This window comes from Mastigoproctus giganteus, chromosome 6, assembly GCF_048544385.1.
Source record: "Mastigoproctus giganteus isolate SK-2022 chromosome 6, ASM4854438v1, whole genome shotgun sequence".
NCBI lineage: Eukaryota > Metazoa > Arthropoda > Arachnida > Uropygi > Thelyphonidae > Mastigoproctus > Mastigoproctus giganteus.
This window is the reverse complement of record NC_143580.1, coordinates 148,712,423-148,739,680: the sequence shown is the minus strand read 5'-3', so window position 1 is coordinate 148,739,680 and position 27,258 is coordinate 148,712,423. Positions and strand designations below refer to the sequence as shown.

The 27,258-nt window shown below is 36.2% G+C and overlaps 1 protein-coding gene across 1 annotated transcript in view; it reads right to left on the bottom strand.

The window, feature by feature from the left end:
• LOC150084650 (papilin-like) overlaps positions 1 to 27,258 on the bottom strand; it is a 967,274-nt gene that overhangs the window by 648,480 nt on the left and 291,536 nt on the right. Inside the window, exons 7-8 of the mRNA XM_090376529.1 lie at positions 25,399 to 25,522; positions 14,186 to 14,266 (exon numbers count right to left, since the gene is read on the bottom strand). Of these exons, the coding sequence (XP_090232655.1) occupies positions 14,186 to 14,266; positions 25,399 to 25,522 (205 nt within the window). The remainder of the gene's footprint in view (positions 1 to 14,185; positions 14,267 to 25,398; positions 25,523 to 27,258) is intronic.

Below are 27,258 nucleotides of genomic sequence, written 5' to 3'. Positions count from 1 at the left end.
ACAGGAAACCTTCATAACACATGGATTATCTGAATGATACACCAACATCGGCTTTAACTTAAAAGTGCCTGATGCATTACCATCCACAAATAATATAAGCAGATCTTTTCCAGCCTTATAACCAGGGGCAGACCTCTCTTCACAAACTATGTATATCTTACCAGGTATCTTCTTCTTCTTCTTCTTCCAGTACAGCCCCATTTCTTCAACATTAAAGACCAAGCTCTGGAGTGTAGCAGCCTTCATCCATTAACTTTTGGAATATGGGAGAATATTCCTCAGCACCTGCAGTGTTAGTGCTAGCCGCCTCACCAGTAATTTTTACATAGTGAATTCTGGTCCAGTTTTTGAACTGGGAAACCAGCCCCTGCTAGCCGAAAATGATTCAGTCCCTCCCAATTCCTCATTAATTTCATTGAACAAGCTTCTAGCCTTGTCCATAACCACTGCCTATGTTACAGGAATGTGATTTTGGTTCATATTGTCTATCCACAGCACTAATAACATCTCCATCTTCTCCATTGTTCCACTCCTTGAATAAGTTACATAGTTATTTCTTGCTTACACCAACCAAGTGAAAAGAACTTTTTTGCTATGCGAGAGACAGTAGATGCAGTAACACATAAAATGGAAACTGACACAAGGCACAGATATTCAAGAGATAACATATTATATTTAGCGCAAATAAAGAACATAACATAGAAGTTTTCGGCTACTGTATGTAGCCTTTGTCAACTAACTGAGCACTGGAAAGCAGTGGTTTTTATGTGAGCTGACCTTCAAGTACATAAGTATGCGAGGTCACAGAGGAGGGAAGTGTGTTTTATGGGTATGTACAAAGGGTGACAAGGGAGAAAAAGAGAGAGGGGAGAGGGAGAAGAAGGAAGGAAGAAGGTTCGGGTAGGTGACTGCCGCCATAGGCAGCTCCCGAGCTTGCTGACCATCTTTGAGCCTCTCGTAGTCCGTGAGCGTGGAAGCCACCAACAACAGCAGTCACCTACCTCAATCATCTCCTTTCCTTCTTTAAAACTGTAAAACAGGTTGAAACAAAGGCGCCCTGTTAATTTGTCTGGAATTGTATATAAGTGAGCAAGATTACATTATTAAAGGAAATGCAATTAGGAAAAAGTAAAATAAGAAAATAAGTTTTCTTAATTTTTATTTTAGATCAAAATTCAGAAAAATAAATAAATAATAAATTATGAATAAATTATGTCCAGTAACTATTACAATCAAAGATATGAACTTACATTTTTTGTGCATGATTAACTTATATAATTCACACTTTATTTTACAAAAATTAAAAAAAAAAACATTAAATGACAAGGGTGGCACAAATACCTTCAATAGATAAACAATTTTTTTATGGCAACCCATGATAAAAGATAATGCTTCCCAACTACCTGCTACAAATATTTAGAACTCTGTCTCACAAAAAGCAAATAGTAAAATTTCAAAAAAGAAAATAAATTTTTCTGTGCAAAAACCTGTATGCAAAAGTAGTTAGTTAGAATTTCAATTACACTAAATATTAAGCCCAACAATCTCTCTCTCATTAGAAAAAATAAAAGGTGTCTCAGTTAATCTGTTTAGTATTAGTAAAAGGCCAAAAGATGTAAGGAAGCTAGACTTCTGTTGCATTGACAAAAAAAAAAAAAAAAAAAAGTATTTACAATATCCCTCTTACCCTAATTCTTCTCCCTGCTATATTGTACCAATCTAACTGTCCCTTAAACTTAGCAGAGTTGGGGGAGAACCCATAGCACCACTTGACTTGTAACACTATGTTCCTTAAACTTTACCACACTGTCAACCTCAACCACCCAGAAATGCAATTTATTCCAGAGGTTAACAGCATGCTAACCAAACAAATGTAAACTTCCTGAGGTCCAGTCTATTAGTTTTTCTGAACAGTATTTATGACACCTGGTTTTTGTGTCCCATATTGACTGAAAATTCCACTGCCATTCAGTTTTCTCTGCTCCCCCACCTTCAATCAGATCCCCATCCTTCCGAATGCCTTATTTACATGTTCTGCAACCCATACCTTTTTGATCTCTCCTTATATGGATTCTTTTTTACTAGATGAATTACCCATCCATTTTTGGACCCTTTCAAAAAGTCTCAATGTCTTTTCTTGAACGTAGCCTTCAAATCTGAATACCTCATTCCAAATATGATCTCATCATTGGCTTGTATACCAGAACAATATGCCTTCTCCCTAAAACAAAAGTATGGTAAATCACTGATAAAATACTGTGCACCTTCCTAGTTGCCTGTTTACATTGCATGGTAATCTTCACATTGCATGGTAATCTTCACATCCCATTTTAGAACACAACCGAGTTTCTTTTTTTGTTTACACCTATCAAGCTCTTCCCCACCTACAGTTTCTAGAGATATTATTTCCCACATGTAGAGCCTATAAATGGCAGCATTAAAACATAACTGCCATTTTTCTGACCATCCATAAAATCATCCTACAGAAGCACAGCCTGACTTACATTATTAACCACCCAACTATACCAACTGAAAATTTCAATATCGTAGCCTTTATTCCCTCACTTAAAACAATAAATCAAAAATAAGAGTGAATTTATCATCAATGCTTTCCTAAAGTACAAGTATATGTGTCAGAACTGTTTCTTTCATCCAAATGGCACTAACACATCGAGCGTATGATCATACCATAATAATTTATCAAGTTGGTCAAACAAGATCATCACTTTACACAGCCATGTTGCAATCCATTTAGGATATTAAAGATGATCTTGTAATTAAAATGAAGAAAAGTTAAGGTAATCCTTTATTATGCAAGATTAACTTAACCAGCCACTGGGCACAAGAAACTTGAAAAAAAAATTTTTTTAAACGGTCCACATCAATTTTAGAATTCCTTCATTATCATTTTAACTTGTAATCCACATCATAATCTCTGTTAAAATTCTAGAAGTATGGCTGGAAAAAATTTCTTATTTCTCATTGCATTTGTATGCAGTACCACAACATGCCTGTTCATGTACCTTTTTTAACATAACTGACTTTATTAAATAATTTTTTTTAAATAATTTAATTTAAAAAATACATAAATTTCTTGTAATTGTATCCCTTATGCAGTTAAAATAGAATATATCATCAAAAAACAATAATTAAAATAATAAATGAATAAATTCTCATTCATACTCCAGACTGCCTAGGTCAGAAAAGTTCACAACTTCACTATGACAGCACAAAAGCTAATAATGGGTCATCTGCTTTTTGTGGTAGCATATGGGTTCGATCTTGCAAGTAGACAACAGCATCCACGTTACCCAAAGAATAAAGAACAAACAATTTCCTTTATTTAAAATGCTTTATTCTTTTTTTCCCCAAAAATATATATTAAATAATCTAACCACAATATACAGTGTACATTATTTAATTAAATTATTTCCAGCATTTCCCATCCCTAAAACTCTGAATGAATTCTATACAGCAAGGCACCTTCTGACATTGTTTTGTTTGTTTATTTGGTTTTTAGGAGCATTAGCAACTAAGGCCATATCGCTCCGGGATATGTGGTGGTCATTCCCTGACATTTCTGCATCCTCCGTATTTGGTGGTGACGGGCTCGAACCCCGGTATAATCAAGAAGCATGTGCTATGCACTGCTGCTCCTTCCCACTTGGCTATGGAGGCACCACCTTCTGACATAACTTCTTTTCGTCACCAGTTGATTGTTAAAGAAAATAATGACAGAAACAGAATAGCACATGCACATACATACACACACATGGAGTATTTCATGATGTTGTAGACAATAAACTCATAGTGCAGTTAAACCATATATTTAATTCAAAGGGGTGCAGTGTGCAATGATTCCAAATGCACCTATGTTAGTTTAGTAACTTAATGTTAAAAAACGTTGCGCAGGATCGATCCTGTAATAATAAAAAAGAATTATTACACCATTATTCATGCAATATCTCATTATATAAGGATAATCAGTTTTTCCTCCAAAAACCATTTTACTTTCAAGTAGCCCTTTGCATATATTAAGATATACACTAAACTGTGGTCATAATACTCCTGCTCATACTTTCAACACTTCTACTTTTAACACTTTTTTCCTAACCCCCATGGTCATTCTTATCCTTTAACAATGAGCAGGTATTACTAGACACATCAAGCAACACATGTAGCTTTACCACAGGACACCCTGCAACACCTTATGGCGTTCAAGATTTGTATGGGCCATATTATGGACAAAAGGTGGTCCCAAGAAGTATTAGGTAGATGTTGCTAATGCAAAACCAACTCAATGTATTTTTTTTTTTTTTTTTAAGATATCAAGAAGAAATAAATAAACCCAAACTTAACCCTCTTTAAACTTGATTGAAATTCCAGGAAATGTTTATGTTAGCGTTAGCATTAGCATTAGCAGAGGCATATGATGCAAGAAAGCAAGCTTATTCAGCATCAGCCAGAAAAAAAAAAAAAAAAAACACACACCACTCCCATTTCATCCCTCCGTTCGCTCGAAATACCTGTCCAGTTGAGTATTAAATTTGTTTAGGCTATCAACTTCAACAACAAGTGATGGAAGTCGGTTCCACCAACCAACCGCCCGCTGGCCAAAGGCAAATTTCCGCACATCTATCCGACATCCGTCCTTCCTCAATTTGAATTTATGCCCTCTGAGCTGATTATTCTGAGCAAGATGAAGAATCCCATTGGCATTGAGCATGCTCAAACAATTCAAAGCCTTATACACCTCTATCAGATCACCTCGCCGGTGCGTCTAGTCTCCAGACTCTGTAATTTGCAAAACTTAAGCCTTTCTTCGTAAGAGCAACCCTTTGTTCCATTCACTAATCTTGTTGCCCTTCTCTGTACCCGTTCCAGTAGCTCTACATCCTTCTTGAAATGAGGCCTCCAGACCTGTATACAGTACTCAAGATGTGGCCTAACCATTGCCTTATACAAGGGAATAATCACCTCCTTATCCCTGCTAGAAAAATTCCTGTATATCATTGACAAGACACCATGAGCTACTCTTGCAGCTCGTCTGCACTGCTCAGAGAACTTCATATCTGCCTGCACAATTACCCCCAGGTCCTTTTCATTCTCCACCACTGTCAGTGTAGTACCGCAGAGTTGATACGTTGCTCTGGGGTTACTGTTTCCCATATGTAGTACTTTACATTTGTCAATGTTAAACTTCATTTGCCACCTCTCAGCCCATCTGTTCAACCTTTCCAGATCCTGTTTCAGCAGCATAGTGTCAGTGGTGTCCTTAACAACCCTGCCAACCTTTGTATCATCTGCAAACTTGGACATTAAACTTGATATCCCATCATCAATATCATTCATAAACACCGAAAACAACAACGGACCCAACACTGAACCCTGAGGAACTCCACTAATAACATTAGTCCACGTTGAGCAGTGTCCACTGATTATCACTCTCTGTCTTCTGCCACTCAACCATCCCCTTATCCATAGCAGCAATTTGCCTCCAATGCCACACTGCTCCAATTTGTGCAGCAGTCTTCCATGTGCAACAGTATCAAAAGCCTTTCTAAGATCCAAATATATAATATCAAAGTTATTCCCTGCGTCCAGTTCTTTTGTGACTACATCATAGTATCCAATCAAATTGGTCAGGCAAGACCTGCCCTTAACAAAACCATGCTGCGTCTGAGCTATAACTGAATTCTTGTCTAGATGATCCTGCAGTGCTTCTTTAACCAGTGCCTCCATTAATTTACCTGGAACAGAAGTTAAACTAACAGGTCTATAATTACTTGTGTCAGCCTTTGATCCTCCTTTGTGAATTGGGGTTACGTTTGCACATCTCCAGTCTATGGGTACCTCCCCTGAGTCCAAAGAAGCTCTCATAATTATGGCTAGGGGTTTCCTTACTTCCCTTGCTGCCTCCTTTAATATAACTGGATAGATCCCATCCACCCCAGGTGCCTTTTTTTATGTTTATCCTCAACAATCTCTCCTCCACTTTCCTCTCAGTTATTACAAAATCATCCAGCTCACTGCCAATGTTTACTTTACCTACATCATTCTCCTTCCTGAATAACTCCTCATGCATGAATGTAGATGCAAAATACTCGTTTAGATTGTTAGCCACCTGAGCAGGATCCTCAACTGTTGAACCATCAATATCCAGTGGACCAATCTGATTCATCCCTTTCCTTCTTGAGTTTAAATAGGTAAAGAACTCTTTTCTGTTTTTCTTTGCATCCTTTGCCAAGGATTTTTCGTAGTCTGCCTTTGCCTGCCTAATCTCCTTTGTGACTTGGTTACAGACCAACTCATATCTATCATAGGCTTCCATGTCACCCATTAATTTGTATGTATCCCATGCATTTTTCTTCTCTGCCACATGTCTCATTAGTTCATCTGACAACCATTTAGGCCTAAACCTTGAACAATATTTCTTAGTTGGTATGTAAAGCCTGGTAGCCTCCAAGATTAGTTCCTTGAATGCTTCCCATTTTGAGTTTGCTGTTGGTAACATCATCAGTTGGTCCCACTGTATAGAATTTAAATACTGTCTCAGACCATCATAGTCACCTTTACGAAAACAAAAACCCTTCCCTTTACCTCTGATGGTAGTTACCTCCTTGAGGTAACTACCATCAGAGGTAAAGGGAAGGGTTAGATACTTCTATACTGTATAGAAAGATACTTCTTTCTATACAGTATAGAAAGAAGTATCCTTTCTATACTGTATAGAAAGGATACTTCTATACTGTATAGAAAGGATAGACAGGACAGGAGGGGAGGAGGGGTTATGCTATTAGTTAAGAAACACATAAAGTCCAAGGAAGTGAAGCCAGTCGACATCGATGGACAGGGCAGTGTCGAGTCAGTTTGGTGTGACATAAGCATAGGGAAATCAAAATTGAGAGTAGGAGTGTGTTATAGGCCTAATGACTCTGATGAGTATAATAAGATATTGTACAGGGAAATAGAGTGGGCCAGTAAATCCGAGTCTTATAATGGGGGATTTTAATTTCCCAGATATTGACCGGAATTTGTGGGTTGGTCACTCGCACACTAGCAAGGCTTTTGTGGATTTATTGGATGATTGTTTTCTACATCAGCATGTTCATGAGGCAACAAGAGGGAGCAATACTCTTGATCTGATTATCAGTAGTGATTCTTCATGCATTAAGAATCTGCAGATAAATGAACCACTAGGTGGCAGTGATCGCAGTGTGTTGATCACTGCCACCTGTTTGTTATTGTTATTTGGTTTTTAGGAGCATTAGCAACTAAGGCCATATTGCTCCGGGATATGCGGTGGTCATTCCACTGCTGCTCCTTCCCACCTGGCTACGGAGGCGCCAGGAAATGTTTATGATGCAGTTTGCTAATGTCATAGAATTTGTTTCCTTCAATTAACTGGAAACTTGGTAGGTAGTAATTCCATCCTTTAGAACTGAGTGTCTAGCCATTTACTATTGCCTTCAAACACTATCCTCAGATATTTCAGAATACATTGTTCATTCACTTTCCTTATTGGTACAATAATTAGGTGGGTGTGTGTGTGTGTGCTACATTCAACATGCCTCCAATAAAAAAACATTTGTAAGTTACTCTGAGTGGCAGAAAGAATACTAATTAATTTCATGAATGACAGCATTATTATTATTATGCAAATAGCACATTTATCATGTTTATAACAAAAAATATGTTTAATTTAATTTAAAGTCACTTAAAATTTTCATTCTTCTTAATAACTTTAAAACAGGTGAATGTGTTAAAAAAAACAAACTAAAAAAAACTAAAAATCAATGTTATCTACCAAAATACTAATGAAATATGAAAACAGCTGCAAAAAACTTTAAAAAGGCTGAAATTGTTAAAAAAAGCAAGCTAAAAAAATTAAAAATCAATGTTGGGTTTGTGTTTTCAGCATCATTTAGGGCTAGTCCCTTAGAAACAGCTATAGCAAGGGTTTACTGTATATGTGCATATTTTTCCCAGTTAATGTAGATTAATTTTTTATATGAAACAAGTACATACTGTTATGACCATCCTATCTCCTCCTTTTCAAGGTATTTAATATTTTGTAATCATAAAAGGTTGATTTTTTTTCCAATTTCATGGCAAGACAATGATAGTTTCAAACACAGAAAGGTAGGAAAGTGATGCATCCTGAAATCACAGAGCGATTTTAATATGGTGCACTTGACTAATTGGCGCCTCCATAGCCAGGTGGGCAGGAGCAGCAGTGCATAGCACATGCTTCTTGATTAGACCAGGGTTCGAGCCCGTGACCACCAAATATTAAGGATGCAGAAAGGTCAAGGAATGACCACCGCATATCCCCGGAGCAATATGGCCTTAGTTGCTAATGCTCCTAAAAAACAAATAACAACAACAACTTGACTAATTCATCTGTCTGGAATTTATATCCTCCTATATCCTTTTTAATTGGTCCAAATAAGTGAAAATCACTGGGAACCAAGGCTATGCTATGAGGATGACGCATAATATAATGCAACCAACGAATAAATCTGATATAATAGGCCGCCTGCTTTGGATGACTTGCTTTGGCAGTTTCTCCTGCCTTTCTCCAATAAATTTTCTATCGTATATCACAGTACAATAGGTTACTATAATACTCAATATTAATTGTTGGATCTTATAGCAGAAAATGACATGGATTACTCCTGCATTCCAAGAGACAATGGATAGCTGATGTCTATTGCTTGAATTTTTTTTGGCAACCAGAAGGCAGTAATATCACTCCAAATTGAATATTAACATTTTTTGGTATTTAATGTACACTTTTGCAAACAAAAAATGGTCATGAATTATTGTTTCCACCCTTACAAATTGATGCATAATTTTAATGCAAGGAAGAGAAATTGCTGAAATGTAACATAAAAAAAGGCACCTGGATGAGATCTATCCAGTTATATTAAGGGAGGCAGCAAAGGAGGTAAGCAAACACTTAGCCATAATTATGAAAATATCTTTGGATTTGGGGAAGTACTGTATGGACTGGAGATGCGGATAATCACAAAGGGAGGGGAATCAGAAGGTGAGATTAATTACAGGACCGTTAGCATAAATGGAGTTTCTGGCTCCTCTCCCTTTGTGACTTATGCACATCTCCAGTCCATACAGCTCTCCCCCAAATCCAAAGATATTTTCATAATTATGGCTAAGTGTTTGCTTACCTCCTTTGCTGCCTCCCTTAATATAACTGGATAGATCTCATCCAGGTGCCTTTTTTTATGTTATAGGAATGCAAATATAATGCACTCATAATATAAATTTGTAAAAGGCAATCTTGTCTAACCAATCTGATTGAATACTGTGATGCAGTAACAAAGAAACTGGATGTAAAAAAAAAAATTATATCATATACTTGGATTTAAGGAAAACTTATATTGTTGCACAAAAAAGACTGCTGTACAAATTGGAGCATTAAAAGAAAGTTACTGCTCTGGACAAAGGGATGATTGAGTGGGAGAAGACAGAGAGTTGTTACCAATGGACTAATATTATCAGTGGAGTCCCCCAGCATTTGGTGCTGGGTCCATTTTTGTTTTCTGTATTTATTAATGAAGGTTATCAGGCTTCATATCTAAGTTGCAGATGATATAAAGGTTGGCAGGGTGGTTAATGACAGTAATGATGGTATGCTTCTGCAACAAGGTCTAGAAAAATTTGGCAGTCAGGATAAGAAATGGCAACTGAAGTTTAACATTGACAAATGCAATGGGTAGCAGTAACCCCAGATTAATGTATAAACTGTGTGATACTAATACTCAGGGTATTGGAAAATGAAAAGACTTGGAGGTAATTGTGCAGTAAGAGAGACAAAGTTCTCTGAGCAATATAAACAAGCTGCCAGGGCAGCTCATGGGGTTTTGTCAATGATATACAGCAGCGGTTCCTAACCAGTGGTTCATGAACCCCTGGGTTTTGCAAAAGTGTTCCAGGGGGTTTGCACTAAAAATCCTGTAATGGCAACTGCTTAGATTTACATAGGTAAATTATTATAAACTACAAAATATAACTAATAATAAACAATAAAATTAAAATTAAATTAAATAAAACATAAAGAATTGGCAAAGAAAGAAACCACGTCTCCCACAATTCCTTATAATTCTTTACTATCTTACAGTATATCATGTTGAATAAATAGTTTTCCATACTATTTTTTTTTTTTTTTTCATTCTCAAGGATCATTGTTATGTATAGGTACTTTATTTTTTTTTTAGAACCTATAGTACTTAGTAATGTGCATGGTTTGAAGGTTGAAAAGATAAAGGAAGATACTTGTTGACATTAGGCTTGAACTTCTGTAGATTGTAATTTTCAGTAAATACATATGAAGGAAGGTTCTGGTCCGAGTACACAGGAGAATAGAATACGTGGTGATGAAACACGTGATTTAGACCGCGAACCTGCTGGTACTTAGGATGCACCGCAGTACAAGGAGACTACCACTGAAGCAGGAGCCTTCGAAAGCTACAGTCAGTTTTATCGCTCTTAACCCGTATTTTAATGTATTTTATTTGATGTGTATATATACATTTTTTTAAATATTTTTATATTTTTAGTTGTAAAGTTATTTTAATTGTAAATATATAATAGTAAATATATAGTTTTTAAAATTTCAGTTTCTGTGTCTTATTTTAACAGTGGTTAGTGAGAAACATTTAAAAATCACAATATGAATTTACCCAACCCCAGAGGCCTGTTTGAGGAATGAAGGAAGGTTGTTCCAGAAAACAGAAGTTGAATGAATAAATGAAGATGAAAAGTTGATTCTATGAGTTTTAACTTGGACAGTAAAAGGATGTTGATTGGTTGTGGCACATGTTCGGACTGCTTTGAAAGAGAGAGTGGGAATTATAGAAGCCAATTCAGAAGAACAGTGCCCATGCAAGTATCTATAGAAAAGGCATGCAACAGAAACAAAGTCTATGAGACAGAGAGTGGAGAGACTCTGTTAGAGATGAGACATTAATTTGAATGGAATCTAGAAGCCTGAGAAAGGTTTTAGGGGGGGCACCCCAGATGTGGGAACAATATTCCATGGTAAGCCGGATTTGCAATTTCTACAGAGTCAACAACTTTTTGGAAGAAAAGTAACACCAAGAGCAAAAGAAAAAACCCAGTTTTTTTTTGATGCAGAGGAAACAGTATTTGTAATGTGCTTTATGCCAATAGCGATTAGAAGTCAGGGTAATCCCCAAGATCTTGCATAGAAATCTTCATTGAGCAGAAGAATCCTTTTTGCAGAAGAATCCTTTTTGCGAGATATAGGACAGGACTGAGTTTCAGAAGGATTGAAATTAAGTTGTCTTTGCCCCACTGGAGATCAGCATTTAAGGATTTGGCAGTGGATAGTTGAGAAGTTGAAGTTGTTTGAGCAAGGCAAGGTTTCTCAAACTGGAAGTTGGGATGCAATGTGCTATTGTCAAAAAAACTATGGATAGGATTTTCAGTCAATGGAAGAAGGTCATTAATATATAATAGGAAAAGAGTCAAACTAACCTGGTAGAATACCAGTATTACTGGAAAAGTTAGAAGACAAAAAGTTGTCTACCATCACCCTCAGTGAGTGGTCAGAGAGAAAACTGGATACTCAATTACAAAGAACAGCTGGCAAACCATAAGATGGAAGCTTGTTTAGGAGACCTTTATGCTAAACACGATCAAAAGCCATTGAAATGTCAAGAGCAATGGCTAGAGTTTCACCAAACGTTTCCACTGAATTTGTCCATAGATGGGTAACAGAAGCCAGAATATCACCAGTGGATCGACACTGATGGAATTCATACTAGCGATCATTGATCAGATGAAGATTTCCAGATAGTTTAAGAGTTGGCAGTTAATTGATTTCTCCATTACTTTGGAAAGAGTAGAAGAAATCGCAATGGGATGATAATCGGATGGAAAGGATTTGTCATCCCTTTTTAGGAACTGGCTGAATATGAGTAAATTTCCAAGCAAAAGGAAAAACACCTTTGGAATAAGAAAGTGAAACAAGACGACACAAAGCAGGAGTAAGTTCAGGGACACAGGTTTTGAGAACAAGTGGAGAAATGCCATCAGGACCCAGAGCTTTCTTAGCATCAGATTCATCAAAATCCTTCTGACATCCTTTTCATGAAAGGTCACAGGAGACATTGAATGGAGTGTACTGGGAATGGTTTGAGGTGATTTATCAAGATCATCAATACACGAGTTGAAAGAAAAACAGGATGCTGGCAGGTCAGCTTGATCTTTGGCTGATATGGCAACAGAACCATCTGGTTTTGACAGAGGTGGGAACAGAGATGGGCAAAAATTGGGGCCAATAGCTTTGACAAGAGAACAGAATGATCGGCTATGATTTGAACAAGAAGCAAGTTTTTTTACTCTTAGCCTGTTAGAAATCTGGTTTGGACTGATTAATAAAGCTTTACAAAGTATAAATAATACTTAATAATAATTTTTATTATTAAGCAATGTCGCTTATAAAAAAATGGTACTGGAAATATTTCATAATAAAATTCAGAAATATTATACGATTTCAGAGAATATAGGCTTAGTGGTTCGCATTAAAAATATTATGTTGAAAGGGGTTTGTGATAAAAAATATTACGCTGAAAGGGGTTCGTGAGTCAAAAAAAGGTTGGGAACCGCTGATATATAGGAACTTTGTAAGGAGATGATTATCTCATAGTACAAGGCAATGGTCAGGCTGCATCTTGAGTACTGCATACAGGTTTGGAGGCCTCATTTCAAGAAGGATGCAGAGCTGCTGGAAGGGGGTTCAGAGAAGAGCAATGAGATGGTGAAGGGAACAAAAGGGTGGTTTTACTAAGAAAGGCTTCAGTTCTACAAATTGCAGTAACTGAAACACTAAGCACCTGCAATGTGACCCGATTCAGGTGTTTAAGGTTCCCAAATGTATTCAGCAAGCCCAATGATTCTATTCTTCCTTTTGTTCAGCCTAAACACATAAGGGGACATTAATTCAAGTGAGGAAGGATGGTTGCAGAACAGATATGCAGAGGAATGTCTTTGGCAAGCAGGTCGTCAATTGCTGGAACAAACTTCCCTTTGTTGTTGTGGAAGTGAGCAGTTTGAATAAATTCAAGGAAGAACTAGACAAATTATTGGACAAATTATTGTTTTTTTTTTGGCTGAAGAGTTCTTGCTTTCTTGCATCATATACTACTACTAATAATAAGAACATTATCATTATGATTAATTAATATTATTAATATTATTAATCTGAACACAATTTTATCAAAAATGTGTTCACAAATGATATCTAAAAGTGCAAAAATTTTTTGCCTCTGAGTCCAAACCAAAATTTCAAACATTATAGTGATCTCTAATTTCATAAAATCTTCAAATAGGCAAACACATAAAAAAAATCATGTTTCTATATACAACACAAGATGCTTTACAGTAATAAGCACTTTTCCCCAGGTATGAAGCATCTACAATATAAGAAGGCAAGCCTACTTTTGGGAAAACATTGAAAAAGGGATCAGTTAGCATCATACTCTCTCTCTCTCTCTCTCTCTCTCCCCCCCCCCTAGGATTTGACTCTAAATGTCATATCCCAATAGGAGCAAATGAAAATGAATAAATGACTTTATCCTATACACTTGCTTAAATTGCCGTTTGTCACAAACTTGATTTTATTTGAAAATTTTACTCACTCTGCATTAAACCTTCTATCCTGGACACATTCTGGTCCCTTCAATGATATATCATATTCAACCTTCATGGCTTGGGCTTCTGCTCACATTACAGACAACACTGTTACCCACAAGTTGACCTAAATTGTCAATATATCACCATCAACAAAAGAGATGCATCATCTGCTATTTATTTAATATTCAAAGAATCATCATGATAGGTGTTTCAGTGTACAGCTAAGTAGTAAATGTTGCATGAATATATTTTGGTGCAGACATTGAAATAATAAGAAAATTGAAGGCAGTAATGCATTCAAATTCTGTCTTAAAGATATTCTAGTCCATCCAGTGAAAAAAACCAACTTTAGATTCAAGGTATAGATTTATGTTTGCCTGCCTGGATATCATATGTCAAATATTCACTTGTCAGTATTAGTACATGTGTTACAAATAAACAACAAAAATATTTATATATATGAGTACTTATATTTTCATTATTTAAAACAATAAACAGTTACCAATATAATTATTTGTTGGATGCCTCTCCATAATTTTGATATTTGTGGCACCAGCAGGAATCAGTAAAATGTCATTATATCCTATAAGAAATTAAAAAAAAAATAAATACAAAAAAATTAATTTATGTTGTAGTACAAGATTAACATAGAATTTTTAAATATACACTTTAATTCTCTAGAACTCAGAACTTTTTTAAGTCATAATCTTAAAAAAATAATAATAATAAAAAAAAGAATAAGAGAGGACTTTTTTCATCACTTGGACTCTCTTTCTAAGTGATTATTAAATATTCTGATCTCTTGTTAATGAATGCAAACTTTGCCATTCTACCATTAATACTTATAATTGTAGCGATATACTTACCATATTTGTTAACCTTAAATGAGCAAAATGCTTGTATTAATCATTTAAATAGCATTTCTCTCTTGTCTCCAACATGCATTGCTAATACCCAATTAACAATGCATGTTGGATAATTGGTGAATTCAAGCATAAGTGACTTTATAGTGTTCATTCACTACTATACTATTTGAGCACAGATAAAAAAAATAATAAAAAAAAAAGTCAAAGGAATATTATGGAGTTTTAAAATGGATACAAAGTGAAGTGAATTAACTTTAGTTAAAACAGGTGAATTTTAATAATAAAGTGTGTCATTACTAAGCTGTTTTATTGAGTGATAAATATGAAGAGGAAATTTTTATTATTTTTAATATGCCCAGAGGAATACTTCTTGACTTTCTCTGAGAAGATGTGAGAAAAATTCTGATAAATTTGCTTAAAGGAATGTAAATAAGTACATTAATCAATCTGCAATAAACTTATTATACTTTAGTTTACTGCTTAACATCAAATAGCACTTTTTTTTGTTTTTATAAACATACACACACACAAATTCTGTGTAGGTGAATAGAGCATCTGTTAAAGACAGAAGCAGATGACCACTCCAGCTAATTTGGAAGGTGATTCTATTCAAAATTAATAACATTCTAAATAGGGAAACTTTCCCACTTTTATCAAACCTATGTATCTGAGAAGTAGCAAAGAATTTTTTTTTATTTTGAAAGAATGTGGAATGTAAGTGCTAAGCATGCAATTTCTATTGATTTAAAAGAACTCTTAGAACTCTTAACAAACGTCCTTTTAACAGTGGTCACAACATAAAATTAAAAAAAGGAAGCTAAAGCAATTAATGCTACAAAGAAGACTTAATAATATAGATAGGTTTTGTGAAAATGACTATATCTTTGAATCTGATAGCTTATCAAATTTACTGATGCAACTTGTTGAAGTTCAGAATATTCAATTCAAAGTACAATTTAGCTTTAATAATAAGTTATGACCATCTTAGTTAAAGGAATTTGGAAATTAAATTTGCATGTTGTATAGTGATGCTCTTACTGTATTAATTAAGAGAGAAATTACATTTGTTTTGTGATGAATTTTGTAATGTGTATTTTGAATCTGCCTAATCATTCTGTGATAAATGCTTTGTATTTTAATCTCATAATTTACTTGCCTATCCAGTCAACAACAGCAACAAAAAAAAAGGTTTCTAGGCTTTTTTCCCTAGTGCGTTGCAAATGGAAATCCCAGATTTCCATTTGCAACGCACTAGGGAAGTTCAGATTTCAGTTAAAAGGAATTTTTATTCAGAAATACCCTCTGCTAAATACTTCAAATTGGAGGATGATGCTGTTAAGAACCTTTGAATTTAAGATTTTTCTTCGTGTTCTTTCAAACTGTACCTTAGTGAACATCCTTTACCTATATTTCATGGTTTGACATTATTGCCTCATACTGAAATTTATCTTACAATGTTTAAAAGTTAGCACGTACTAGATACATTCTTATTTCATTTTCACTCAACTGCTGATCTCAGAAATAGGATTTCTATCTTCCTTCCCATTTTGCCTTTCAATTTTAAGCTCTTTCCAAGATTTTTGAAAATCTGCAACTCTGATACTGTGGAAAGTGTCTTTATCTCACTACAGATAGTGTATTATATAAGCAAAGAGCATGCAAAGAGCTACCTCTACAATATTTTTTTTTGAAAGAATGTGTAACCTACATATTCCTTTCCTTATTCTTCTTTAAAATAACAGGTTTGACCTTGCATTCCATATTCTTTTGAAATGCACTTTTTCCTTCCCTACCAAAGTGATCTACAGACTTCATAAAAGAGTGGGAAAGTTTACCTATTTAGAACTTTATTAATTATGAATACAATTACTTTCCAAACCAGCTATGGTAGACATCTACTTCCCTCTTTAGCAGATGTTCTATTCATATACCATATAATCTGTATGTGTGTGTGTGTGTTCACACACATACACACAAACTGCAAAACATTATGACCACCTACCTAATAGCCTGTTGGACCAACTTTTGCCATGACAACCATTTGCACCTAGCATGCATGGACTCAATGAGACCACAGAAGGTGTCCTCAAGTATCCTGGAACAGCTGAACAAATGGACATTTCATGGTTTGGCAATGGAGTGAGAAACCGGCTTGAAATGACAAATGCTGTGTTCCACTGCATCATACAAATGTTTGATTGGATTGATGTTGGGGGAATTTGGCAGCCAGGGTAACACACGAAAGGCTTCGACTTTCATGTGCTATCCATCAGCATGACAAAGCTGGATCCTTGTTTCTTCAGACCACGAGATTCTTTCCAGTCATCCAATGTCCAATAACGGTGCTCCAGTACCCACTGCAGGTGGAGGTGTCAATGATGGTCAGTCAACATGGTCACATGAAATGTGCCACTTACTCTGGAGGCCTGAAAATGACTCTTTTCAACAGCAGCTTGTTAGAGAAGCAACAAGAAGAAGAAATACCCTTGATCTGGTTATCAGCAGTGATTGTTCATGCATTAAGAATCTGCTGGTAAAACACCCAATGGGTGGCAGCGACCGCAGTGTATACCAATGTGGAATTTAATTAAAGATATAACTACTGTCAAGGGTAAAGGGAAAGCTTTTGCTTTCATAAGGGTGGCTACAGTAATATCAGACAGTTTGTAAATTCTATGCTGTGGAACCAACTGATGAGTTTACCGACAGCAAATTCTAAATGGGAAGCAGTGAGGGGACGTAATCATAAAAGCAACTAGGATTTTCATATTCACTAAGAAATACTATTCAAGGCTCAAACCTAAATGGATGTCAGATAGACTACTGAGATACTTGGCAGAGAAGAAAGGTGCATGGGATGCATATAATTATCAGGTGATACAGAGCCTATGGTATATATAAATTAGTGTGTAATCAAGTCACAAAGGGCATTAGGCAAGCTAAGGCAGATTACTTAGACGTCTCTGGGGAAAAATGCAAAGAAAAGCAGCAAAGACCTCTAAGCATATAATAACAGTAGAAAGGGTTGAATCACATTGGCCACTTCATGTCAATGGGTTAACTATTGACCCTGCTCAGGCTGCTGACAATTTGCATAGGTATTTTGCATCTACATTCACACGAGGAATTCATTAGGAGAGGGGGTGCCAGAAATTTATCAAACTAATGGGTAGCCGGGGGCAGCTTGTCCACAGGCACTGCGGCATTGCACCCCCCCCTTAGTTATTTAAATCTAGATATACAGTGAATGGGGTTATATGAAATTTTGTGCAACGCAATGAATATTTTTATTATTAACAGGACCTGCATATAGTATGATTACTATTTCCAGTAATCATTTCAATAATAAACGAATAAAAACACAAAATCGTTTCCAACTTTGAAGTTTAATTAACCGTAGGCCTCACTGTGTGCCAGGCAGTGACAGATTTTGCATTCCAGTGAATATCTGGTAGTTGGTTACCACTGGCAACCAGCATTTGGCAATTTGCCAATATACATTTTTTATAGGTGAAACGAATCAAAGTCACTGTAAAGTGCACAGTATAGATTTCATTGTTGATAATTATGGGGGGTGTAGCCACAACGTCAGTGTCTTTTTGTTATTTGCCTGAATTCCCATTAAGTAACTAAATAATATCAGTGTTAAGTCAATACTCAACATTCAACAGTGTAATTATGTGATTACAGCTTAATTACAAATTGAATTTGACCTTGGTAAGTTGAAGTTATATTATAAGGTGACGTGTAAGTAAAACATTATTTCTATGATACACGATTTTGTGAAATTTGATTCGATCATGGCCTCCATGCTTCCCCATGAAGAAAATCACATGACAGTGAATAAACTTCAGCAACTTAGTTTTTCACAATTATCTCTCCAAGAAAAAAATGCTATTAAAAAAGAACGCCACCCCACACCAAAGATTCAAATTTCTCAGTGAGGAATAAGTAATAATAAGGATATATTTGCAGTTTTAAAACTGAATGGTACCAAAGGAAAAGTTGGTTTTGTGCTTGTGAAGTTAAAAATGCATTGTTTCATTTTCCATGTTTACTGTTCGGAGGTGACTTAACATGAACAAAAAGTGGCTTTACAAACATAAAGAGAATGAAAGAAAAAAACTAAAACATAAGAGTTCGAATAAACATATTGATAATTTGATTTCACTATTGCTTTTAGGAAGCATAAATATTAAAGAACAGCTTAGTGAGGCCTACAGACTTTCGATCTGCAAACATAACAGAAAAGTTACCAAGAATTGTGAGGTATTATCTAAAATAATTGCCTGCATTAAATTTTCTGGACAGTTTGAAATTCTTTTACGTGGACATGACAAAAAATACGATTCTAAAAATCCAGGAGTATCCAGAGGATTAATAAATTTTGCCTGTACATTAGATTCCAATTTAAAGAACCATTTAGAAAGTCATTGAGCATTTAAAGGAATTTCAAAAACTATTCAGAATGATATTCTTGACTGTTTGCTGCAAATATGCTGGGATGAAATAAAAAGAGAAATTAAAGAAGGTTCATTCATAGTTGTCAGGGCTGATGATACAACAGATGTTTCAGAACATATACAAATGGTAACTGTTCTGAGATATGAACTGAATGGAGACATTTTTGAGTGTTTTTAGGGTTTTTCATTCCAGAAAACCAAACAGCAGACGGAATATCGAAGTGCATTCTAGATCAATTAGACATAATCCTCAAAGGAAATACTCAAAAACTGGTTGCTCAGACAATTTATAGTGCAAGTGTGATGAAAGGCAAGAAAGGGGAGTTCAGGCTAAAATAAAAGAAGTGTACAAAAATGCACATTTTATTCACTGCTATGCACACCAACTGAATCTGATGATGAGAAATGCAGCAAGTAGTACCCGAGATTCAAGAATATTCTTTTCGAACTTCATGTTGATACCAAAATTTTTCTCGAGATCACCACAACGTCTCTCTCTGTTCTCAGAAAGCATATGGATAGCCGTGTTGCCCGACCTTCCCCTACAAGATGGAACTTCAATATATGCACCGTGAACAGCTTTTATGAAAATTTTGAATCCTTAAAAAAGTGCATGGAGGAACTACAAGCGACAGCAAATGCAGATAAGATGATTTCAGAAGCAATTGGAATTTTGCACATCTTGAGTAATGAAAAATTTGAGTTCTGGTTAGAACTTTTCCATCAGATAATGCCTCACGTGGAAGTCATTTATAATCAAGTGCAATCTCGAGAAATTGAGGCAGTTAAAATAAATGAATATATAGGAAACTTTAAGAATGCCATTCTAAAAATCAGGAATTAAATGTACTGTGAAAATCCTTCAAAAACACTCATGACTGAAGCAAAGGAAGTATGCGACTATATAAGTGTTGACGTATGTAAGAGATATTCTTTTACAAAGCAATTAATTGCTGCTAAATTGTTTAACAAGGAGAACTTTGTTATTTTTCTTACAAAAATGCCCAGGGAAGAGGTACGGGAGACTACTGAGGCATATCCCATGATTGAAAGAGAAAAACTTCTTACGGAATTACAAGTTTTCTATAGCAGACATGATCTACACAATTACTGCAAATTAACTGACTTCCTGAAATTTATCTCAGAAAATAATCTAGCTGAAGTTCTTGGTGAACTTACAAAACTCATAAAAGTTCTTTTGGCCATTCCGATGACTACTTCAGAGCCCGATCGCTGCCATTCAACATTAAAGGATTTTGTTTTTCTTCAAGAATGGATTTTGTTTTTAAATAAAAGTTCAAGTCTGTTAATGGTAAATGTCTAGTTAGTGTTCTGTAGTATTTTTAACTTGCTTATTATTATTACTATGTATGTCTACATGTCTTATAACCAAGGCAATTTAATGTAACTTTAAGACGCAGCACCCCCAAACATCAGAGTCATCAGCCGCCACTGTGAGGAGCTAAATGACTTTGTGATACCTGAAAGGAAAGTAGAAGAGAAATTGTTGAAGCCGAACATAAAAAAGAGGTGACTGGGGATGAATAGAATCTACCCAATAATATTAAGGGAGGTAGCAAAGGAAGTAAGCAAACCCTTAGCCATATTTATGAGAGCATCCTTGGATTTCAGTCCTTATGGACTGAAAATGTGTGAATGTATTCCCAATTCATAAAGAGGGATCAAAAGGTGACATGAATAATAACAGACCTGTTAGCTTAATGTCTTCTCCAGGGAAAATAATGGAGTCACTGGTTAAAGAAGTAATGCAGGACCACCTGGACAGGACTGCAATTATAACACACAAACAGCATGGATTTGTTAAGGGGCAGTGTCGTCTAACCAATCTAATTGGTTACTATGATGCAGTGACCAAAGAATTCAATTGAAAAAAATAATTTTGCCATCGTATACTTGGATTTCAAAAGGGCTTTTGACACTGAGAGAGAGAGAGAGAGAGAGAGAGAGAAATTACCAAGAAAGATGATATCCAGCTCAGGACCCTGGATGTGCCAAGCCCATATTCAACAGATGTGAACACCTGGGGTTGCAAATAAAAGACTGCTGTACAAACAGGAGTAATGGGCACTAAGAACAAGTTACTGCTATGGATAAAAGGATGTCTAAGTGGAAGAAGACAGAGGTTGGTTATCATTGGGCACTGCTCTTTTTGGTCTAATGTTATTAGTGGAGTCCCCAGGTTTCATTGCTGGGTTCAATGTTGTTTTCAATATTTATTAATGTATTTGCTGGGTTCAATGTTGTTTTCAATATTTATTAATGATACTGATGAAGGTATATCAGGCTTAATGTCTTGCAGATGACAGGCAGGATGGTTAATAACAGTAATGATGGTATGCTACTGCATCAAGATCTAGAAAAATTAGAAGAGTGGGCTAAGAATGGAAGCTGAAGTTTAACATTGACAAATGCAAGGTATTGCATATTGGTAGCATTAATTCCAGAGTAACTTATGAACTGTATGGTACTACACTCAAGGTAGTGAAAAATGAAAAAGACCTGAGGTAACTGTGCATTCAAATATGAAATTCTCTAATCAGATATGCTGCCAGGACAGCTCACAGGGTTTTGTCAATGATATATACTAGGAGTTTAGTATGCTAGGAGTTTAGTAAATAAATTTGATGAATTTGAGGTATTGCTCAAAACATCGAAGGCAGATATTGTTGGGATATCAGAGACGTGGTGTCACACAGATATAAGGGATGCAGAACTGCAATTTGGGGAGTACAACGTCTACAGAAAGGATAGACAGGATAGGAAGGGAGGAGGGGTTATGTTATTAGATAAGAAACACATAAAAACCAAGGAAGTGAAGCCAGTCGACATCACTGGACAGTGCAGTGTGCAGTCAGTTTGGTGTGACATAAACATTGGGAGATCAAAATTGAGAGTAGGAGTGTGCTATAGGCCTAATGACTCTGATGAGTATAATAAGGAACTGTACAGGGAAATAGAGTGGGCCAGTAAATCAGAGTGTCTTATAATGGGAGATTTTAATTTCCCAGATATTGACTGGAATTTGGGGGCTGGTTACTCACACACTAGCAGGACTTTTGTGGATTTATTGGATGATTGTTTTCTACATCAGCATGTTCGGGAGGCAACTAGAGGGAGTAATACTCTTGATTTGATTATCAGCAGTGATTCTTCATGCATTAAGAATCTGCAGATAAATGAACCACTAGGTGGCAGTGATCACAGTGTGCTGAAGTGGGATTTACTCAAAGAGGTAACTACCATTAGGGGTAAAGGGAAGGGTTATTGCTTCCGTAAAGGCGACTACAATGGACTGAGACAGTATTTAAATTCTATACAGTGGGACCAACTGATGATGTTACCAACAGCAAATTCAAAATGGGAAGCATTCAAAGAACTTATCTTGGAAGCTACTAGGCTTTACATACCAACTAAGAAATATTGTTCAAGGTTTAGGCCAAAATGGATGTCAGATGAACTAATGAGGCATATGGCAGAGAAGAAAAATGCATGGGATACTTACAAATTAAGTTGATTTGCAACCAAGTTACAAAGGAGGTTAGGCAGGCGAAGGCAGATTACGAGAAATCCTTGGCAAGGGATGCAAAGAAAAACAGCAAAGAGTTCTTTACTTATGTAAACTCTAGAAGGAAGGGGATGAATCAGATTGGTCCACTTGATATTGATGGGTCAAGTGTTGATGATCCTGCTCAGGTAGCTAACAAACTAAATGAATATTTTGCATCGACATTCACACATGAGGAGTTATTCAGCGAGGGGAATGCCAGAGGTGTATTCAACTCTAGCAGTAAGCTACAGAATCTTGAAATAACTGGGAGTAAAGTGGAGGAGAAACTGTTGAAGATAAACACAAGAAAGGCACCCGGGGTGGATGGGATCTATCCAGTTATATTAAAGGAGGCAGCAAAGGAAGTAAGCAAACCCTTAGCCATAATTATGAGAGCTTCCTTGGACTCAGGGGAGGTACCCATAGACTGGAAATGTGCAAATGTGACCCCAATTCACAAAGGAGGATCAAAGGTTGACACAAGTAATTATAGACCTGTGAGCTTAACTTCTGTTCCAGGAAAATTAATGGAGGCACTGGTTAAAGAAGCACTGCAGGATCATTTAGACAAGACTTCAGTTATAGCTCAGACACAGCATGGTTTTGTTAAGGGGAAGTCTTGCCTGACCAACTTGATTGGATACTATGATGCAGTCACAAAAGAACTGGATGCAGGGAATAACTTTGATATTATATACTTGGATCTTAGAAAGGCTTTTGATACTGTTGCACATGGAAGACTGCTACACAAATTGGAGCAGTGTGACATTGGAGGCAAATTGCTGCTATGGATAAAGGGGTGGTTGAGGGGGAGAAGACAGAGAGTGGTAATCAATGGACACTGCTCATCGTGGACTGATGTTATTAGTGGAGTCCCTCAGGGCTCAGTGTTGGGTCCATTATTGTTTTCTGTATTTATAAATGATATTGATGATGGTATATCGGGCTTAATGTCCAAGTTTGCAGATGATACAAAGGTTGGCAGGGTTGTCAAGGACACTACTGACACTATGCTGCTGCAACAGGATCTGGAAAGGTTGAGCAGATGGGCTGAGAGGTGGCAAATGAAGTTTAACATTGATAAATGTAAAGTACTACAAATGGGAAACAGCAACCCCAGAGCAACGTATCAACTCTGTGGTACTACACTGACAGTGGTAGAGAATGAAAGGGACTTGGGGGTGGTTGTGCAGGCAGATATGAAGTTCTCTGAGCAGTGCAGACGGGCTGCAAGAGTAGCTCATGGAGTATTGTCAATGATATACAGGAATTTTTCCAGCAGGGATAAGGAGGTGATTATTCCATTGTATAAGGCGATGGTCAGGCCACACCTAGAGTACTGTATACAGGTCTGGAGACCTCATTTCAAGAAGGATGTAGAGCTGCTGGAACGAGTACAGAGAAGGGCAACAAGATTAGTGAATGGAACAAAGGGGTGCTCTTACGAAGAAAGGCTTAAGTTTTGCAAATTACAGTGTCTGGAGACTAGGCACCTGAGAGGGCATAAATTCAAATTGAGCAAAGACAGATGTAGGATAGACGTGCGGAAATTTGCCTTTAGCCAGCGGGTGGTTGGTTGGTGGAACAGACTTCCATCCCTTGTGGTGGAGGTTGATAGCCTAAATAAGTTTAAGGCTCAGCTGGACAGGTATTTTGAACGAACAGAGGGGTGAAGTGGAAGTGGGTTTTTTTTTTTTTTTTTTGGCTGATGCTGCATAAGCTTGCTTTCTTGCATCAAATGCCTCTACTAATGCTAATGCTAATGCTAATACAGAAACTTTGCTAGCAGGGATAAGGTGGTGATTATCCCTTTGTACAAGGCAATGGTTAGGCTGCATCTTGAGTACTGTATAAAGGTCTGGGGAGACCTCACTTTAGGAAGGATGTAGATCTGCTGGAACAGGTGCAGAGATGGGCAACTAGATCATTGAAGGGAACAGAAAGGTACCCTTACCTCAAAAGGCTTCAGTCCTGCAAATTGCGGCATCTGGAGACTAGGCACCTACTGAGAGATCTGATTAAAGTGTTTAAGGACTTTAATGGATTGAGTAAGCTAAATATTAATAGCATTCTCCCACTTGCTGAGACTACACACAAGAGGAGGCATAAATTAAAGTTAAGGAAGGATAATTACAGTATAGATGTGCTTAAGGTGGTTGATTGTTTGAGCAGGCTTCCATCTGTTGTTGTGGAAATGGATGGTTTGAATAAATTCAAGGAAGAACTAGTTGGAGGGTATGGATGGGTGAGGTGTGTGTGTGTGTGTGTGTGTGTGTGTGTGTGTGTGTGTGTGTGTGTGTGTGTGTGTGTGTGTGTGTGTGTGTGTGTGTGAGTTTTTTTTTTTTTTTTTTTTTTGCTGATGCTATATAAGCTTGCTGTCTTGCATCCTTTTCCACTACTACTAATAGTACTTGATGGTAGGTTGGCAAAAACATCTACCTTCCTTCTAGACAACTCCCATTCCCAAGTGATGTCTGAGTGATATTACTGACAGTTTATAACTCTGCCATAGAGGAACTTTGATTTCATTGACTAAATATGAATAGCTAAAAAAAAAAATAAAAATAAAATAAAAATACAAATGTGTCTACCAGACTCCATGCAAGTGTCCGGATTTAAATCTGGAAATCAGTGACCTTGAAATTCTAAAAAATATGATTAACCCTTTCTTTCTTATTAATATTACTGGTTTCTTGTTGTTGCTGGCAGTGTGTTGGAAGAATATTCCCCCTTCCTCTTTGCAGGAGGGAGAAAAACATCAATAAATGTTATCAGAAAATGTGAGTTTCACATAAATAAATGTTTTAACTAAACTCACCCACTTGTAAATTATCTAAGTCAAAAAGTCCCTCTACTGTTTTACAGCTGCTACCATCACCTCCACATTCTCGACATTTGTCTTCTTTTACCTCAGAGCCTAGCATCATATCACACCCAACTGCCTAGACAAAAATAATATTTACTTTCCAGAAAAGTATCCTTCAATGAATCTAATTTACCATTTCTACAAGTTTAATTTTAATAACCAAACAATTAAATACAGGGTGGACCATAAATCATGTCACAATTTCAAAATAAAGACTCTTAACTGGAATTTAAATCACCATAGATATCCGGTAATTTCCAATTTTCATTCTAAAAGAAAAAAATTTGAGCTTTATTTCAAACCTTCTCAAAATTGTATGCATGTCTGTGTTCAATTTCTGTCTTCGAAACAATTTGGTTCATCCAGTGACAGAGCCCATGCCTTGATGATCAAGTTTTGGCCATCAAGGTATGGGTTTACATTCATAAATATGACACCATTATCTAGCATTCAAGCATTCAAGCTTCTGATATAATTTTCTAAAACTCAGAGTACCAGCATTACAGCTGTTTCAGTACTGGTCGCTTGTCAGACACCAAGCTATGAATAATGTATCAAATCTAAGTGAGCATCCAAGTAGTGCATTGAAGCACCACTTTGCTTCCAATTAAACACATAAAAAAGATTATGTATGCCTTTAAGCAAAGATTATGTATGCCTTTAAGTACATTTACCTTACACAGCAAGGTAGTAAAGGCTGAATGTAGGCATGGGGGCAGCCTCCGAGAGAGACACACATCATAAAGTTTTATTCCCTTCAAGTAGCTAAGGCACAGTTCCAGCAGTATTTTGTTTTTAACTTAAGGCTTAGAATGTGACCTTGGGAAACTTATCTATAGCTGCTGAAAGCAACCATGAGAAAGCTTCTCAAGGTGAGTGAAATGCTAGACTGTAAAGATCACAATTAAGAAATAAATGCACAGCAAGATTAACAAAATCATTTTCAAATGCAATAAAAAATAAAATAAATATATAAATTATTTCTTTTACAAGTCTATATGATGTACAGTTTTAATAACAGTAGCTCTCAGTTAATCAGGAGTGATTGTATCATAATGTCTCATTAACTTCAGGAAGCTAAGGAACAGTTCCTATCTGTATACAGTTTTTAATAAATACCAAAGTAATAGTGTTTGTGAAGTGCATGAATCTGGAGTGATGATTTTTTTTTTCTTTTTTCTTTTATCTTAGGAAAACTTTTAAAAAGTACCACATTTTTTGAGAATTTCATATCCTTGAATAATGGATTCATGAAGCTTAATTGTACTACAATACTTGCACTGAAAATGACCTTACAAAATTTACTACTTTGCTCTGTAGGGTAAACACTACCCAGTATTATAGGTAATTTTATAAATTATAATATTTAATTATATGAAGCTTTATTATACGTTTAATTGGGGATTTTTCTCTAGTTCACTGCTCAATTAGACTATATGCATTATTCACAAGCTTGCAAACATTCACTAACAGAGGTTACCCATTATCTGATCTGATGAATGACCAGCAAGCCTCAAAACAGTTGTCATGACTATGCTCTCAGTTTTAGAGAAAGAGCTGATTCACTTTTTTTGATGCTATCTGTAAAATCATTTAGCAATGTAGGTTATATCATTGTATCGATAGATTGTATCAGTGTAGGTTGGCAATAATAATTGTATCATCCCAAGTCCTGATGCTGAGAATCAACCTCGGTCACTGGAGAAACATAAGTATCACCAAGATGGAAACTGAACACAAGATTGTAGAATTTACAAATTATTTCAATAACTCACTGAAATATAGCAAAAAACCTTTACTACATTTTCACAA